This window comes from Strix uralensis, chromosome 13, assembly GCF_047716275.1.
Source record: "Strix uralensis isolate ZFMK-TIS-50842 chromosome 13, bStrUra1, whole genome shotgun sequence".
Classification (NCBI taxonomy): Eukaryota; Metazoa; Chordata; class Aves; order Strigiformes; family Strigidae; genus Strix; species Strix uralensis.
In genome coordinates this window covers 1,555,677-1,573,721 of record NC_133984.1, presented here as the reverse complement: position 1 = coordinate 1,573,721, position 18,045 = coordinate 1,555,677, and the positions used below count along the sequence as shown (strand labels likewise).

Below are 18,045 nucleotides of genomic sequence, written 5' to 3'. Positions count from 1 at the left end.
TACAGGGTGGGGGAGCGGGCTTGTGGTCCCTCCTCTGCGGTTGCCCAGGGCCTGCCCTGCCCAGCGCCCGCTGCCCAAAGCGGGATATATGGGTCAGAGGGTGGGGAGATGCTGCCATGCCCTTGGAGGTGGGGGGGCTGCTCCCCTCCCCAGGCACCCTGGGAGAAAGCTGTCAGGCCCTCTGACCGCCCTCCCCCCGCCTTCCCCTTGCCTCGCAGGCTCCGTCAACCAGGACGGCCAGGAGACCCAAGGTCCCAGCGACGGCTTCTTGAGCTCCAAGGTGGCTGTCTTCGCGGCGATCGGCGCCGGCTGCGTCATCTTCATCCTCATCATCATCTTCCTCGTCGTCCTCCTGATCAAGATCCGCAAGCGGCACCGGAAGCACACGCAGCAGCGAGCCGCAGCCTTGTCCCTCAGCACCTTGGCCAGCCCGAAATGCAGTGGCAACGCGGGCTCCGAGCCCAGCGACATCATCATCCCCTTACGGACTACAGAGAACAACTACTGCCCGCACTACGAGAAGGTGAGCGGGGACTACGGGCACCCCGTCTACATTGTCCAGGAGATGCCCCCCCAGAGCCCAGCCAACATTTACTACAAGGTGTGAGGAGCAGCCTGGGCAAGCCGCCGACGCAGGAGCACGGGAGCGCTGAGCGCGGGGGGCAGCCGCCGCCCCCCCGGGTCTCCCCACGGGCGGTCTGGCGCCGGGAGGGAGGAAGCGAATCGAACCCCACGGCACGGCGTGGGGGAGCGCCGGGGTCCGGCGCCGGAGAGCGGATGGCTCGCTCGCACGCTCGCGCGCTGATTCTCCCCTTTGTATTTAGTTTTGTAGTTCTCAGCTTTTGTAATCCCGAGACTCGAGGGTGAGCCTTCAGCATCCTCCTCTTCTTCTCCAGACTGCGGCCGGCCAGGGCGGGGCGGGCGCCATGCCTTTTCTGCGCTCGCTCGGACACCACCGGCAAACCCGGAGACTCCACCAACCACCCTTTTTTTCATTTGGGGATTTCCCTGCATCACCCCCACGTCCTTGCGGGAAGTGCCCATGCGCCTGGTGCCGCGTCAGCTGCCGCTTGCGTCCCGGAGCCTGGAGCGACGCCGGGGCCACGGCAAGGAGCTTCGCTCCGAGGAGGAGCAGCGAGCAGCCGCGTGGGGAGGAGGAGGATGCTTTGCCTAGGTGCCAAGATGCAGACAACTGTGCAGGGAGGAAGCTGGCAAACCCGATTTACTACTACTACTATTATTATTATTATAATTATTTTAATTTTTTTGTAACATTTTTATTTTTGTGAATTCCAGGCGGCACTCCGGCCCGCCGCCCGCCGCCTTCGGGCACACGCCGTCGCCTCCTTCCAGCACGCCGTCCCGCCGGCTGCGGGGCAGACCCCGCTGCTCCCGCCACTGCCCTTTTAAACTTTTGTGTTCGTAGCTGTTGACTCTTGTTTTAGTCTCTTTATAAAAAGAAAGAAAGAAAAAAAAAAAATTTATCTATACCATGTCTCAAGCATTCAGTGTGCGAGAGTCCGGGTGCTCCTCCTGCCCCACGTGGAGCAGCAGCCTCGGCTGGGAAGCTCTCCCCGACCCCTGCTGCCGAGAAAAGCCTTTGCTGAGGGTTTTTATCTTCCGTCAGGCTGGGGCTGAGCCTGCTGGAAGCAAAGCTGGAGGGGGAAAGACAGGAGGGCAGGGGGTAGCCGCAGCCCCCAGTCCTGTTCCCTGGCCGGCGATGCTGCGGGTGGCTGTCCTTGGAAAGGAAAACTGGAAAACAAACGTTCCTGATGTGCAGCTGGTGCTGGGGGGAGCTGGGGGTGCCAGGAGGAGGCCGGTGCTCTGGGCTGGGAGCCCCCCGGAGCCGACCCTCGGGCCTGGCGAGGTTGGGAGCTGAGCCCAAGGCTTCGCCGGCTGGGTTTAGCGGGACATCGCGGTGCCCCTCTGCGGGCCCTGCCCTCGGGGACTGGTCGCAGGAGTGTCCCCCAGCCCCGCCACCTCCCGGGGATCCTGCTGCCTGGGCTTGCCCTGCCCTTGCCTTGCCCATCTCCTGCCCAAAAAGTGGAAGGGGTTGAGCCTTGGGCTCTCCTGGCAGGATCCTTCCCGGGAGGACGAGCCCGGCAGGGCTGGCAGTGCCCTGTCCCAGCCCGGGGGCCGCCGGCCGCCCCTCTCCTTCCTCGCTTTCTTTTCCTTTCAGAAGTAGCTGCTTTTGCTCAGGGAGCAAGCGTGGGGCGGGCGGTGCTGCTCCCCCCCGGGCTGGGTTTGCGGTGGCACGGGGCTGCCTGGCCTGGCTTGTCCTCGCCGCTCCCTGGAGCCTCGGAACCCGCGGTAGGAAGCGCCCAAAGAGCGAGAGAGCTGCTCTGCAAAAGTGCCTTGACCAAGGAGGAGCAGGCAGGAGGGGCAGAGCAGGAGAAACCCAAGGGCTAGGCTTTTTAGTGGGGGGGCTGGTTTGCCTGCAGTCCTGAGCTGGCTGGGAGCATCCTCTGGGCTCGTGTTGTTGGTTTGGGATTTTGGTTTTTGTGAAGGCAGGAGTTTGGGCTGGAGCAGAGCAGGCTGCCCCAGCTCTCCTCCCGCCCTTGGCAGCCCGAGGTGAGGACGGCTTCCAGGGCCCTAAACCGGGTGCTCCCCTCTGCCCAACCCTCCTCCCCGCTCCCCCAGCCCCCCCCCCGAAGCACCTTTCAGCCCCCCTTTTCCCCCACGGCGTCCGTGCCAGCGCTGCCCACCCTGGGCTGTGGAAGGACTTGGGGCTGCCCCAGCTGGGACCCCAAATTTCCTGCCAGGACACGGGGTCTGCTCTCAGAAATCACAGAAAAATCGTGTCTTAAAGAAAATCCCCTTTTCCCTCACGGGTGCCCTCTTCCATCAGTAAAATCTGCCAGTTCCGCAGTGGCCAGAGCCCTGGTTGGGCGGTGGAGATGGTGGGGGTGGTGGTGAAGCATCCTTCATTGATGGCTGGCATGGAGGAGGCAGTTGGGGGATGATTTAGTTTTGGTTCAGTTTTGGAGGAGAAGGGAAGGAGTCTGGCCATGGGTCGTACCGAAAGCAAACCGAAGGCGCCGGGTGATTTCCCGCTGTGACCATCCCCCAGCCGGGCCGCGGCTCAGCCCCGCTCCTGCTGCTGGGGGCAGCTGAGAAACCTTGTAAATATGTGAAGAAAGGGTGAAATCTGAACTCTTGGTTTTTGCTGAGCACCTCGGTCTGCTGGGTCCTGAAACGGAGTGTGTCCCTTCGGTTCTTTTCATTGAAAGCATTGAAGTTTGGTTGGTTTTTTCTTTTTTTTTTTTTCATTTTGTTTGTGTAAATACTAGTCTTTTTTGGAAGAAATAATGTAAAGATGTTTTGTATAAACTCTGAATTATTTTCTGGTTGCTTTTTCTTAGAAAAACAAATGAGAACTAAAAAAAAAAAAAAAAGAAAAAAAAAAAAAGAAATTTTAACCACAAGAACGGGTGTAAAACATTGTCATACTGCGCTCAGCCCGGAGCTGCCCCGCGGGGCTGTGCTGGTGTGCGGGCACTGCCAGGCAGAATGGCTGCAGGGGGGTTCAGTCCCCTTTGGGGGGGCCAGGCCCTCGATATAATGCAGGATGTGGCGGGCCCCAAGCAGAGAGCGAGGCTGGGAGCTCCGGCTCTGCCCCCAGCGTGGTGCAGGGGGGCCACTCATGCCCCTCGCTGCCGGCACAGCCCCGGCAGGATCGGGCCTGGCTCATTCCCAGCGAGTTTCTGGCCATCTGGGGTCTGGGCAGAGCCTTCGGCCCCTCGCTGAGCCCCGGCAAGAGGCTCAGTAACACAAGGTGAACAAAAGGAGCATCAAATAGATCTCCTTTTTTATCTTTAACCAAAAAAAAACCCCAAACCTTGGGATGTGCAGCTCAGTGCTGCGTCCTGAGACCCTGATCTGCTTTCCCAGACCTGTGGACCTGCTCCTGTTGCAGATCCCTTTCCCCAACTATCCCTATTTTCTACTAGCCAACCGTAAGCACTCCATAGCCCGTTCTCTGCTTGGTGCCCAGGCTGGGGATGATTCACTCCTCTGGCAGCGCAGTGCCGGGGCTCCCTGCCCTCGGCAGGGGGGCCATGCCCACCCAAACCATCTCTGGTGGCACCGGCACGCCTGGCCCTTCCCCATGGGAGCTCCTTGTAGCCCCAGTTGCTCGCAGGACCTGGGCAGCTGCCTGTGAATCTGCATTATATCGGCCCTGGGGGTTGGTTTAGGGGTGCTGGAGCAGGGCTGGTGCTCCCTCCCTCCGTCCTTCCCAGCCGTGCCGCGCACCAGCACACCCCCCGCCCTGCACGCTCCCCCATTTCAGAGCTGTGACCACATCTGCATCCCGCGGTGTCACCTCCCGAGATGGAGGGCGAGGAGGGGGGAAAGTCCCCGTGTTCCTGGGCGGCCCCCGCATCATGCGATCAACCAGCCGCGGGGCTGCTGCCCGCCCCAATCCACTGCCCGGCCACTGGCACCTCCGGAGCATCCGGGCTGCTGGATTTTCCTTGTCCATCCTCCGCTGCCATTAGCCGGGAGCTGGATTTGGACTCGGAGCCCGGATGTGGATGCGCGGGACAGGGGCTTCGGCCGAGGGGCCTGGAGCAGCCACTGGGCGCCGTTTGGGCACTGTTTGGTGGTGCAGGGGGACACCGGTGGCATGGCAGGGGGGGAGCGAGGACCCTCTGTGCCAGCACCTCGTCAGGGTGTGTCCGGTCCCCCCAGCTGCTGCAGGGGCACGTCCCGGAGTGGGGCTCAGCAACCCCGTGCTGGTTGATCATCCCCGGCTCCCGGTGGGGCTCCGGTGGGGCCGGGCACCGGGGTCCCGTCGGCCGCACTCCCCGGCGCCACAGACTTTTGTTTCTTCGTGTCATGTTCCTCTTTTTGATTCCTTTCACCTTCTCCCCAGCTCTCCCGCCCAGTAGCATATCATCGGCATCGGTAACCAGCTCTGTGGCATCTGAACTCCATGGAGCCGTGATGGAACCTGATATATTGTTAAATAAAAGGGTTTTTTTCCTATGGAAACCCGGCTGTCTCCCGTGTGCTTTTTTGCTGCCCCAGGTTGTCTTTTGAAATCGCAGCCTGGTCTGAAGAGATCTGGGACAAGTTAGCTCACGCTGTTCATCGTCAGCTTTTCTGGCTGGTGTCGGAGGGAGCCGTTGGCTTTGTTTTGGTCAGCATTAAAAATGTGGAGATTTTGGTCTTAACGCTTGCAACACCTCACGTGGCCCCAGCGACTTGATGGACTTAGCGCTGGGTACGGTTGGGGACCTGATGGATGTGGCTGGGGACTCGGTGATTGTAAAGGTCTTTTCCAACCTAAATAATTCTGTGGTTTTGTGACTGTCCCTGCAGCTGGAGGCTCCTCGGAGGCCATCTGCTCCCCCCAGGTGAGCTCGAGGGGCTGCTCCTGCCCTGGGGAACGGGCCGAGCCTCGCAGGAGCTGTTTCTGGATGCTGCAGGACGATGCTGGTTCGTCCCATCTAGTGCCTGAGTCATTCCTCAACGTACCTTCATTTGATAAGTTATTAAAAAGTCATTTTAGGAAATGGGTTGGTAATAAATCCTTAACAGATGGTGCTTTAGCTGGCTCCAAAACGGGCTCCACCGCAGTCATTGCTCTTGCTCTTTACAACCAGCTTTTGTGCGTTGCTATAAAGTATGGCACAGCGAGAGTGAGAAGCGGGGTGTGGGTGGGAAACTCTCGCTGAGTTTCTTCAGCCGCGTCACTCGGCCTGGAGCCCATTACTTCTGATTTTGGTGCACTTTGGACACCCCTTTGCTGCCGGGCCGGGCCAGCTCCCCTGCCCTCACTGCCTGCTCCTGGCGAGGGCAGCCCCTTGGCCGCGTCTGCTGCCTGGCCCCAGGATTGTCTCTGCTGGGGGCAGCGGGTAGCATGGAGGCAGCTCGGGGCATGCGGAGTGGCTGAAGAAAGAAGAAAGATCCCAGGGAAGGGTGGTGCTGGAGCCGTTATGTGTCGTCATCATTGCTGGTGTGGCTCTGGGATGTGGGATGCAGGACATGGCAGGTGGGGTGTGGGCTGGGGGTGGAGCAGGATGCAGCAGCAGGATTTTGGAGAAGGATGATGGACCAGGATTTTTGGAGCAGGATTTTGAAACAGGATTTTTGGGGCAGGATTTTGGAGCAGGACAATGGAGCTGGATTTTTGGAGCAGGATTTTTGGAGCAGGATGATGGGGCAGGATTTTGGGGCAGGATGATGGAGCGGGATCTTGTAGCAGGATGATGGACCAGGATTTTGGAGCAAGATGATGGAGCAGGATGCTGAGCAAGGTGTGACCTCCCCTGGGCTCAAGACGATGCGGGAGTATGAGTGCTGGCCACCGAGGTCCCGTGCAGGGGCTGCAGCCTCCGGGTGCCCCCTCCCTGCAGATCCCAGGGCCCGGTGTGGCAGAGCAGGGCTGGGGCACCACGGCCTCACTCTCCAGCCTGGAGTATGGGGAAGGGTCTTGGTAGGAACGAGCCTCCTCCACAGCCAGGCAGAGGGAAACCCGGGGTGCCCCAGGGTGCCCAGAGGAGGGGAGCAAGGCCAGCTTCCCTCTGGCCTGCCTGGTGGCCTGCCCGAAGCTCTGCCTGCCTGGTGCAAACCACATCTGCATCAATCCAGATCTTCCCATCAGGGCTTGGAGGGCTGGATCACGCCGTTACTGCCGGGGTGCATGAAGGGATGGGTCACGGTTATGGGATCGGGGGGGGCGGCAGAAAAAATGATGCTGAGGCACCATGAGAGGGTGGAGGATGAACTTCTTGGCTGAGGGTGAGAGGCAAGGTGGGCCGAGGAGATCAAATGCAGCAGGTTGGTTCAGAGGTGCTTGGGGCATGGCCCGAGCCGTGGGGACTGTGCCAAGACGTCTGCAGGAGCGAGCAGGGGCTGTGGGATCGGGGTCAGGGTGGGGGGAGTGGGCCTTTGGGTGTGACAGACGTGCTTATATGTGGTTTGCTGGGTTGAAAATCCTTCTTCTCTGCGTGCTTTGATCCCAGTGTGAATTAAATAATGCTTTTAATTTTGAACAGCTTCACTGGTCCCTGATGCCCAAAGGGTAAAACTGTAAGCGCCAAACTTGCTCGGACCTGCCAGAGAAGGAGAAAAGCACTTTAACAGGTTCCTGTAACCCAGCACCCAGCTGGGGAGCGTGAGCGTGGCAGGTTCCCCCCAGCTTGTGGGCTGCTCAGGGTGGGTTCCCCCCGGCGCCGGCTCAGGGGCACCCACAGCAAGGCCTGGTGGGGCAGAGTCACGGGCTGTCCCCTGGTGCCCCCCAAGGCTGCTGCAGAGAGGGGTCCCCCAGGGCACGGCTGTGGCGGAGCTGCAGCATCCCCGTTGCACGAGGCTTGGGGGAGTGGCCACGCTGCCCTCCCGCTTGCACCCGTGATGCAAGGGGGTTCCTGCAAAAGCCCCTGGGCTGGGCAGGGCTTTGCTTGGGAGCATCCTCACCCCTGGGGGTGACAGGGAGGGAACATGGGGCCGTGGGTGCCCACGGGCACGCGGGAACCGAGGGCATGCCAGCGTGCGCAGCTCTGCTCCCAGCGAGGGGGATCAGCAGGATCTCGCCCGGGAGCCTCCAGATCTGGAAAGTTCATTAAAGCTGCAAAGCTGCTGATGTTTTTGGACGTCCATCAGGACTGGATACGTTATTTTAATTATTTAACATAAAGGAGCTTTCTGTCAAGTTTATTAACTCGCCCTTGGCTGGATCCCACTCGGGTCTGATGCGGCTGCCAGGTCAGCCAAGCCGGAGCGTTTGCAGTGGCTGGATGCTGGGGTGCACCAGGAGCCGGCCGGGGGGGGACCCCACCTCTGCTTGCCCTGCTCTGCTGAAGGGGCAGCCCCGATGGGAAGCACCTGCATCACCTGGTTAGGTGACGGGAAGCTCACCCTACCCCAGTGGTGGGTGATCAGGGACTAACGGGTCTGCAGGGCTTCCAGCTGCAGTTTGAGATGAGGCTGGACCTGAGATGGGGCTGCTGGGGGGCTCGGGCTGAGCCCCGGCCTGAGGAGCGCGGAGCAGCAGCAGCCCCAGGGTGCCCGGGACACCGGCTGAGGCTGCTGGGCGCAGGGCGGACACGTGCTCGGGGGCTGCAGCATCACCTCCCACACCTCCCACCTCACCGCGTCCGGGGCTGCAGGGGAGGGTCGGGCTGTCACGGCCACGGAGATCAGAGCAAAAGCTCCCTGGGCCACCTCTGGCCTCATGGCCACAGACTCGCATACCAGCGGGTCCATGTAACCTGGCAGCAACCTCCCCGAATGGAAAGCAGACCGCAGGGAGAGACTTGATGCTTTTCAGATGTTTTTGGTGTATTCTGATCTCTCCGGTTATGTAGGAGTGCCCAGTTTGTCCCGGCGCGCCGGGGGGTGCGAGCAAGGGAGGCAACAGCACCGGGGGGACTGAGCCTGTGGCACCAGCTCCATGCACTGGTGCGGTGCTGGTGGCGCTGGTGCTCGCAGGGTGCTCTCGCAACGGCACCCACCCTCCCTACTGCCCTGTTATTTCCAGCACAGCCAAGGCGTTGCCTCCCCTGGACCTTCCCTGCCTGCAAGGCCCTGAGCAGCTGCACAGCCACGGGGTCAGCAGCCCCGGGAGGCAGCAGGGACGGAGCCCCCCAGCCCCCTGCTCATCCCGGCTGTGCTGCGCTGGGCCTTGGCTGGGCCGAGGGTAAGCGGGGCAGTGGAACCCCTGTTTTCAGGGCTGCTCCGAGTTCCCTTTCCATTATCACACCCCGTTTTCCCCCCTCGCTGCAGCCCTTTCTTGGACACAGCCGCCTTTCCCAGCACGCCCAGCCTCCTCCTCCGGCATTTCCATATCCACTCCAAGGGGAGCATCTGAAAAACCTCAGCCTGTGAGAGGCTGTGTAACAGCAATCCCTTTTAATAAACCTTGGCCGGGCCAGCTGCTGAACGTGGATTGGGAAGTTTACCCTTGTTTTCCCTGTAGTATATCCAAAATAACTAACAGGTTCCCCTGGTCGAGGAGATGGGCTTTTCCCACAGCCGGGGTTTCTGCGGCATCCACCGACACAGCCGCACCTGGTTTCCCCGCTCGCACGAGAGGAGCCTGGAAGATCCATTTAGGCTGTCGTGGTATGCAACGAGCCCCACGGGCTCCGCCGTGAGAGCAACAACGGCGATGCACCGGGGTGGGAGGGGGGGATATTTGTCACCGACCCCATCGCACAGGCAGGGGGGATGGTGTGCGGGATGGTGGTCCCTGCCCCGGGGTTGGCTGCTGATGCTGGTTTGCTCTGTGCCTCTGCCCTCCTCAGGGGAAAGGCAGAGGAGGAGGAAGAGGAGGACGTGGCTCAGGATGCCGAGGCAGCGGGTCGGGATCCGGCGCTTGCTCTGGGTTTATGCGCAGCAGCCAGCAGTGTCCGCACTAGTGAAGCCATCTATGCCCCAAGGCAGAGCGAATCTGGGACGAGAAAAAGCCCAGCCCAGGCCCGACACAAAGGACCGGCAGTTTTCTGTAGCTAAAACCAGCTGATCTCAAGTGCTCTAAGAAAGGCGTCACGTGCTGCCAAGGTTTTTTCTCCGAAGCCAGGCCCGAAGCCAGGGTGATGGTTGCAGCCTTGTCGCCCTGGCAGGGCTTCCAACATCCTGAAACAGCTCTTCCCTGGATGTATCCTGGCAGGGAGGGAAGAACCAACCAGCCGGGACCCATGCAGCCGTGCTGGGGCTCCCGTGCACGACCCCCCAGGTTGCCAACAGCTTCTTGGGACAATCACGAGGAAGGGGCTGGGCTGCCAGGATGGCAGGGCTGGGAGGGGTGAAGGACCTTCAGGAGGGTGCTGGAGGGAGTTTTCTTCCAGAGGGGAGAGGCCTGGCAAAACAGGGAGCTTTGTGACAAATCCAGTTTTTCATTTGTTAAAAAAGGAACGAAAGCAAGCATTGTTCTACAGCAAATGTAAATTAATTACGTGCAAGCTTTTAATGTTACTGAAACATAACCCTTGGAGAGGGTCCCCTGGCTGCTGGAACACGGTCTGAAGGAAATGTGGAGCTTTTCCTTTTTCTTGTCTTGAAGGGGAATGAGAGGTCAATGTGAAATGTCGGCACTGCAGCCACCCCGTGAGCTGGGGGGGGATCCTGCCTCTCAGCCAGCCCAGGCACCCCATCGAGGGGGTTACCCCATTTATTTGGTTGCTCTGCACCTCTGCCTGTATCACAGTGACCTGTCCTGGGGGCACAGGGGGATAAGGGTGGAGGTGTCCTGGGGGGGTGGTGTGAGCCATGCACCCATTGCTTCATCCCACCCCATGGAGAAATGCGGGTGAGCCTTCCCTGCCCCCTCCCGCAGCCCCAAGGCCTGCGCCCAGAGCGGGTGGATGGGATTTGGGCAGAGCCAGGACAAAGAGCTGTGCCTCGGGGCGATGCCTGGCAGGTCTCCTGCAGCCCCTGTCCCCGGCCCAGCAATTGCCTCCAGCCTCAACCCTGGGAAGGGCCGAGCGAGGCTTCGGTTTCAGTCGAGCTTCCCCCCACTAATTCCTGCAGCCTGGTGTAATCCTCCCCAGTGAGCCCAGCGCCAGGTTCCTGCTGGAAATTGGCTCTTGCTGTGGCTCTGGGGTCTTTGTAAGGAAGCTGAGCCAGAAAGTAAAGAGAGCCGGCGATTCAAAAGGGCAGGGGCTGGGGGGAGCTTTGCTCTCCTCCACCCAGCTTGTGGGGACGGGGACATGGGACCTCAGGTGGGGACATGGCCCAGCCGGTGTCTGGTGTGGGGTGGAAAAAGCCCCGAATCCTGCCAGAAGCTGGAGTGGGGCTGGCCCTGAGGCATGGGGCAGGGGATGGCATGCCCGGGGGTGCCAGGCCTGCCCAGCAGCAGGAGGCAAAGGGCTTCTCTGTGCCCCCAGCACACGGCCTGGCTCAGGGTGGGCTTCCCCTCCTCTCCACAGGATCTTTATCCTTTGCCATGGTGGCATGGATGGAGGGTGGGGGGATAGAGGGGAAATCTGGGGAGATGAGCCGATGACGGGTAAAATGGCAGCGTGTTGATCGGAGCCCAGAGCAGAAAGGCAGCTGCCTGCCGGGTTTATTTTCCTTTGCATTAATGAGAGGAAAGTGCCAGGAGGCTTCCTGCTGCCCCGGCCCTGCAGCCCGGGCTGCCCAGGCTGCAGGAAGGTGGCTTGTGCCCAGTGCTGCCCGCTGCCCTGCCCACTGCCCTGCCTGCGGCTCGGCCCCTCGGAGCCGGGGTGCAGCTGCTGTCCCCTTGGGGTTTCTCTGGCTGTGGATGTGGGCTCTTCTACATGAGCAAAGCCGGGGTCCCTCTGGGGCAGAGGGTGAGGCTGGCGCTGCCCATTTTGGATGGGAAAATCTGGGCCCAGACTTCCTTCCGAGGAAGAAGGTGCCATTTCCCTCACGGCCCCTGGGACGATGCTCTTGCAAGAGCAGCCGTGGTCCTGGTGCTGAGCTGTGGGCACTGGAGCTGGCCACTGGTGGCCACCCTTTCCTGCCACCAAACCAGCATCTCCGGGGCAGTGGTACCCCTTGGGGAACCTTCCTCGCTGCCTTGGGGCCACCAAGAAATCGATGGACGGATGCCAGACGGTGCCTGGCAGCAGCCGCGGCCCTGAGCACGGATGGGGAGCGGAGGACACGGCACGGGGCAGGGCAGTGGAGGAAGCCACGTGGCTTGTTCTCCCAAGAAGAGATGTCTCGGTGTGTGCCTGAGCACAGCAGCTCCATTTCACCTTTTGTGTGACCTCGGCTGATGCCCAGCTCGTTACACATGCCCGTTCTGCACCGGGACAGTGGGACCTTGCACAGATGGCAGCTCCCGTCCCTGCATCTCTTTTGACGGGGTCTAAAGAAAAAGCAGCTTGTAAGAAATATGCATGATGAACTTTGGCATCCTGCTGCTTAATGTAATAAGGTGTCAGCCATTAATTATGGGTTTAACAGGCCAGCCTGGGGAGGAACCTCGAAGAGCGAGTGGCTGGACCATGAAGAGGGCTGAGGCGTGAAGCCAGGCTGTGAGGGAAGAGATTTCCCAGCGGATGGATGGGGAGGGCTGAGCGGCATCCCAGTGGGAGAAGGCAGCTCTGGGCAGGCAGAGGGGGGTGTGAGGGTGACATGCTACCCCCCAGCTCTGCCCGTCTCTCTCCCCACCCCTCCCGCTCCCACCGGCGAGTTCCCTCCCGCGAACCCGTGGCCGCAGCCTTGCCAAAACCTGACGCCTCTCCTCGCCCTCCCCGGACTTCCAATAATAATCCCGGTGCCTGCTGGGCTTTGCTGCTTTTGGACGCTGGGAGAGGGGCTGGAGCGTTCGACAAGTAAGGCGATACTCCGTCAACAGCCGCAGCCTGCGCGGCCGAACAAAGCCCCACTGTCTGCGGGCCGGCCACGCTCCCCCTGGGCGCGCATCGCCCAGCACGGGGTCAGCAGGAAATTAATCCCAGGCTGGGGTGAAAGGGTTAATGAATGCTGATTTTACAAACATCGCCACTATCCTTCCCCAAACTAATAGAGGGATAATTAGCTCTTAATAAAAGGGAAAGATGAGCCCAGCCAGCCTTGGCGGGCATGCCGAAGGGATGGGTGTCCATGGGGTGTGCAGTGCCTGGGGGCCGTGGGGCAGCCGAGGGCTGGTGGGGCTCATCCTGCTCCCCGATGAAACACCCAAGTGTAAGCATCTCACTCACCACTCAAGCAAAGGCAGCGAAGCCTTGGGGGTCAGGAAGATGGTTTTTTTCCCATGTTCTGCAGGGTTTATACATTGCCAGAGTTGGTTTTGCACCTTCCCAGGCAGTCCCAGCTGCTGGAGGTGGGTTTTTGGGAGCAAGACCCCACCCGTGACTGCAGTTTGGGTGTTGGCAACCCCATCGTTGAGCTGGGGATGGGCCAGGGGGCTTGTCAGCCACCAAAAAGCCTTCCCAGGAGCGGTGGTGGGTTTCCCAGCGTGTCCTGCCTCCACGAGATGCTCCTGCACTGCCCGCATTCCGCGCTCCTTCTGCTCTGTGAAGCCAGAGAGGGCCCGTGCGCAGCGGGAATGGGAGCGAAAAGGCTTTTCAGGGAGTGCAGCCATCCCCGGGCCTGAGCCTGCACTGTGGCTGGATGCGCTGAGAGGATTTTGTGAGCCCCAGGGTGAGGAAAATTTGCACGCTGAGGGAAGGTGGGGGCCTGTGATTTTTAGCCGCCATGGGTTCGCTGGGTGCTTTGCAGCACCCTGACTCAGCACCGGGGCTGTTTCTGCTGCGGATGGGGTGACCCCACTCCATCCTCTGGCAGCGACGTCCCCACCACTGCCTGCCCCCAGCCTCCCTGCACACAAAGCCGGGGCTGAAAGCAAAGGCCAGCCGGGCTGGGCATGTCAGTGGAGCCCCGGTCCCCCATCCCACCTCCCTCCTCCGCCAACAGGTTTTTAAAAAAATGCTTTTGCCATATAAATCACATATATTAAACTTTCCCACCAGCCCCTGTCACCGTGTCACTACCCACCTCCTCGCTCAGGGACGCGCAGACGATAGACTGCCCCGGCACTGGGGGGTCCCTTGCCCAGCTCCCCCCTTACAGCTGCGAAACGATGGAAGCGGCTTTGCTGCAGCCGCTTTTGTTTCTCACAGAGCGGGGTGAAACATTTCCGATGAATGCTTTGCTTGACAAAAATATGCAGTTTTGGACCAACCTAAACTATTCATACATTCTGGGTTTGTGGCCAAAATAATAGATTTTTAAAAGTATAAAAAATGTCTCACTTTGACATTTTTTTAAAATAAAATATTTTGGCTTTGCCTTTGGAGTCAAAACTGGGAGATCAGGTTAAGCTATAGGAAATATTTTTTAAAAGATAACTCTCCCTTCCCCCAATAAACTTTGCTTTTTCTTTGGCTGTATTTAGTGCGCATTTGTTTGTTTACCCTCATGGAGACAACAGCGTTCGCTTTTGTGGTGGTTCTTGTTTGCTCTGGGTAACTCAGAATGATTCGGCTTTTATTATTATTTGGTTGCTGAAGGAAATGCCAAATCACTTATTTTCAGAGTTACTGCTGCGGTGGGTTTTTCTCCCACACTGTCCCACCTGCTTTAACCCTCCAGCAGGAAAAGGGATTCGGTGCATCACTTCCCATGAACAGCTCCTTTTGGGTCGGTTGGTTGTTTTTTGGAGGGCGGAGGGATGCTGGGAAGTCTCAGGGCGAGCAGCGTTTTGTCCCCACCGTGTGTGAAACGTCCCAGCTGGGTAGATGCTGGCGCCAGCGGTGGAGGCCGTGGGGATAGGGGTCCCTAGGGATGCGCCCCACTTCGCCACTGCCTCTCCCTCTCTCCTTGGGGGGCTCCCCAGTACCCCCCTTCCCCGCCAGCACCCCTGGGGCCGGGAGGGTGGCAGGGTGGGTGGTGGGTGATGCTCCATGGGGAGGAAACAAGGGGCTCCCATGCGAATCGAGCCTGACCCCCATCTCCCTGCTCTGCCCTGCCCTGCCCCTGCCTGCACCCTCCCCGCCTCAGTGGGCGCAGGCAGTGCTGCCTAATGCGTGCTGGCAGCTGCCACCGCCGGCTCCCTGGGGGGAAGCGGCCGCGCGGGCTGACGAGATGCAGCCTGACGGCTTGGCCATCTTATACAATGGGCTGCAGCAGGGAGGCGGGGGGCCGGGGTGCTGCGGGGACCGGGGCCCCCCTCTGCAAACATGGAAAATGGGAGGGCTTCCCGCACCCGGGTTGCAAACCGGGGTGCATCGCCCTGGCCGGCTGCTTGGCTTTCTGCTCCTCTGAGTGGGGTTTTCTGTAAGGATGATGTGATGGTCCATGAGGATGAGGCCAGTCACTGGCCTCATGGGCTGGGACCACCCGAGCCGCGGCTGATGGAGAGGATGGTGGAGGAGGAAGCTCTGCTGTGCCTGGCTTATGCAGCTGCCCAGGCCTCAGCACCACCAGACCGGCACCTCACCGACACTCCCCGGCATCTCTGGGCCGGCTGTGTCCCCCAGGACCGGCTCTGCTGGTGTGACAGGCGTGAATGCTGCAGCAGTGACATGGCTACATGCCCTCATTCTCCACCGTGGCCTCTGTGTGCAACTTTTAATTGCTTTTGTGCCGTGGGTGGTGAGCCCGGCTGCCCAGGATTTGTGGCGCCAGCGGGAGCCGGCTCTTCCTTGCTATTGTTAGTGACGGCGAGCCCGGGCACGGTTCCCCTCCGCCAGCTGGGATGGTCTGAAGGGGCCCCAGAGCCAGGCAGGGAGCAACCCCCCAGGCTGGGGTGCTTGGGCTCAGGGGGCAGAGATATCCCTGAATCGTTCCAGGTGTGGGAGAGCATTTACAGCCCTTTCCATCCTCCCTGTCCCCATGTCTGCTCTTCTCCAGCCCCAAGCTGATGGCAGGAGGCGAGCGGGTGATGCAGGGAGCCGGAGCAGTGGGGGAGATGCTCGTGGACAGCTGAAGATCTCTCTCTTGAACACCTTGGCCGAGCTGCAGGCATAAAATATTAATTGGAGGCAGCAGCTCAGCTCTGTCCCGCTGGCCACGGGACAAGCCATCAGCTGGCAGGGGATGGAAATGGTGGTGGGAAGGGGCTGCAGTCCTCGCTGCGGGGACAGGGAGATGGCACCGGGTGCTGTGGGCACGGCGAGCCCCCATGGCTCTCCTCCTCCTCCTCGGCCTCCAAATGCTCACGCCTGGTGTGAAACGGTGGTTTCCTTCCGGGAGGAGCAGAAGGGTCCCGCAGCTCTCAGCATCCTCCTTGGCTGGCAGCTCGGCCACCTGGAAGACGACGGGAGTCAGCCTGGTTTGGAACAGGTTAGACCCCTTCTCCACACCCCATCCGTCTTCCTGCACATGCACTGGGGTAGAGGGGGGGCCGGGTCCTGCTTGTCACTGCCAAGGGGGGATTTGGTGGCAATCGTGCCCCAGGACAGGGTCACCCCAACCTTTTTTGTGGGGTTGAGCCTCTCTTCCCTGCTCAGACCTCTCTCTCTCAAGGGAGTGAGAAGGAAGGGGCAGTACGGGAAGGACACAGCCCTGCTCATTCTCCCCTTAGCAGAGGATTCCAGTGGCTGATGGAGGTGCGTGATGGTGACACGTTTCTGTCCCATGTCCCCACCAGCTTGGGACCAAAACAAGCCTGTAAGCGTGGAAACAGGCCCCGCCAACATCCCTCATGTGAGGTGATGAGTGGGATGCTCCTGCTCGGATGCCTCATGACACAGTCCGTCTGTGCCATTGGGGCTGTTGGTCCTTCTGCTGCTGGCTCCAGCTCCCAGGCTGTGCCTTGAGGACCTGCCACCCCCACGGGACCCCAAGCCCCTGGGAAGACCCAGCAGCCCCAGCCGGCCGCTTTCACAGCAAATCTCCAAGCTCAGCGGGAGCCCGGGGTGAGAGCATGCTGCGGCATGTGGTGAGGAGGCCAAGAGACCTGGAGGAGCCCCTGGAAGACTGTGACAGCTCCTGAGCCCCATGCCACTTCGTGCTTGGTGTAATTAGTGTTACTGGGGATTTCAACCTCTCCTCCGCTCCCCGCTGCTCTGTGAAGCATGTCTGGGCTCCGTGATCTGCAGCTGATGGCTTCCAACTTGCACTCCCTTGTAAGGCTGATGCAAACAGGTCTTTTATTATTATTTATAGCAGAGAGCTGGGGCCGACCCCCCCGCCCTCCTCTCCCTTCGGGGTTTTGTACGATGACTGCTCATTGCAGGCGAAGCAGAGCTGTGGCACGCTCTGCGTGCGGCCAGCGAGCCCCTGCTCCCAAGAGCCACCTGTGGGGAAGGTGCCATTCCCCACCACAGGGACCACAGAAAATACATTCTCTCTTGGCTTTTTCAGGCTGTAAACGTGTGACGGTCCTTCCCGGAGCATAAAAGCTCTGGTGGCGATAATGAACGTGATGCAGCCATGTGCTCTTGCCACCCTCTAACCCTGCCCTCTTGCCGGCACCGGGCTTGCCGCTCCAGGACGGATGGCACCAGGACCAGGTGCTGGCACAGGTCCCTCCCGGCTGCCCGGTACCCTCAGGGCAGGACAGATGCAGGCAAATCACAGGAGAAGCAGCACAAAGCTGGCAGAGAGTGATGGAGTGGCTGTGGGGAGGGAAGCCGTGCTCTCCCTGTGATTTTGGGGGCAGGAGAGGGACTTTTGGCTAAGAGACTGTCTTGGCCGTGGGGCAGCTGAGCTCAGGGTTTGGGTGCTGCTGGCCCTGGGTGATGGCCCACCTGCCTGGCAGCACCGAAGCCAAAGAGCAGGAGCTAATTGGGCCTGGAAATCATTAAGTGGCAGTGCCAGGCACCCTGCCGAGGAAAGCTGCGTGTTCCTTGCTGCGCTCATCCCATCCTGTGATTCTGCACAGCAGCTTTTGTCTGGGCAGCACAGAGCCTCCCAAGGCCATGTGGGCTCCTGGCGGAGAAACTTTCTTGTCCCCAAGCCCATCACGGGTGACGGCACACAAGGAGGGAGGGAGTTGGGAAAGCTCTGCTGGGAACTGAAGAGGAGGCACAGGGAGCTCTTCCTCTCTGGAGGCAGGGATGTGGAGGAGCAGAGATGGGGGGGGAGAGGGAGGGCCATCCCCCAATCTCCCCCAGCCCTGGCAGGGAGGTTTTTCCCCGCCGTTGCATGCGGGGAGGGGGGTGCAGGGAGACCCCCTGCCCAAGGGATGCCGGCAGTGGCCCTGTGAGGACTGTGCCCAGCGGAGGGGCTGTCAGCAGATGCTTGGACCAAACTCGACATCTGCCTCCGTGCCCGTCCTCGCTGCAGCTCCTGGCTGTTCTGGTCCGGCCCTCGGCTGCCGTGTGAAGGAATGTTAATAAGTGCCGAAACGAGAGAATAAAAATATAATTGTTCCCCTCTCCAGCGCACGTCGGCTGCTGAGTTGATGTAAGGGCTTCTTTGTGCTGAGTCGGGAGCAACACGAGCTCTGCTGTCCTCCGCACTCGGAGCCGCTTTGCCTGGTAATTGCAGGTGGATCGCGCTCGCCGGCTCTCCGGAGATGGTAATTGGAAACACTTGCAGGGACTGTGGCAGGGAGGGCGCCGGGCTGCTCCGGGCTCCAGGAGTGCCGGCACGTTGGCCACCGCTCGCCGCCTGTGCCGCTTGCCTCTGGGGAAGCTCCGATTCAATCCCTGTGGATGGGAGCAGACCCGGCTGCTT

At 60.4% G+C, this 18,045-nt stretch overlaps 1 protein-coding gene across 1 annotated transcript in view; it reads left to right on the top strand.

Moving 5' to 3' along the window:
* The window catches only part of EFNB1 (ephrin B1), a 52,725-nt gene extending 47,730 nt beyond the window's left edge, over positions 1 to 4,995 (top strand). Inside the window, exon 5 of the mRNA XM_074882627.1 lies at positions 219 to 4,995. Coding sequence (XP_074738728.1) covers positions 219 to 607 — 389 coding nt within the window. The 3' untranslated portion in view covers positions 608 to 4,995. The remainder of the gene's footprint in view (positions 1 to 218) is intronic.
* The last annotated feature ends 13,050 nt before the right edge of the window (positions 4,996 to 18,045 follow it).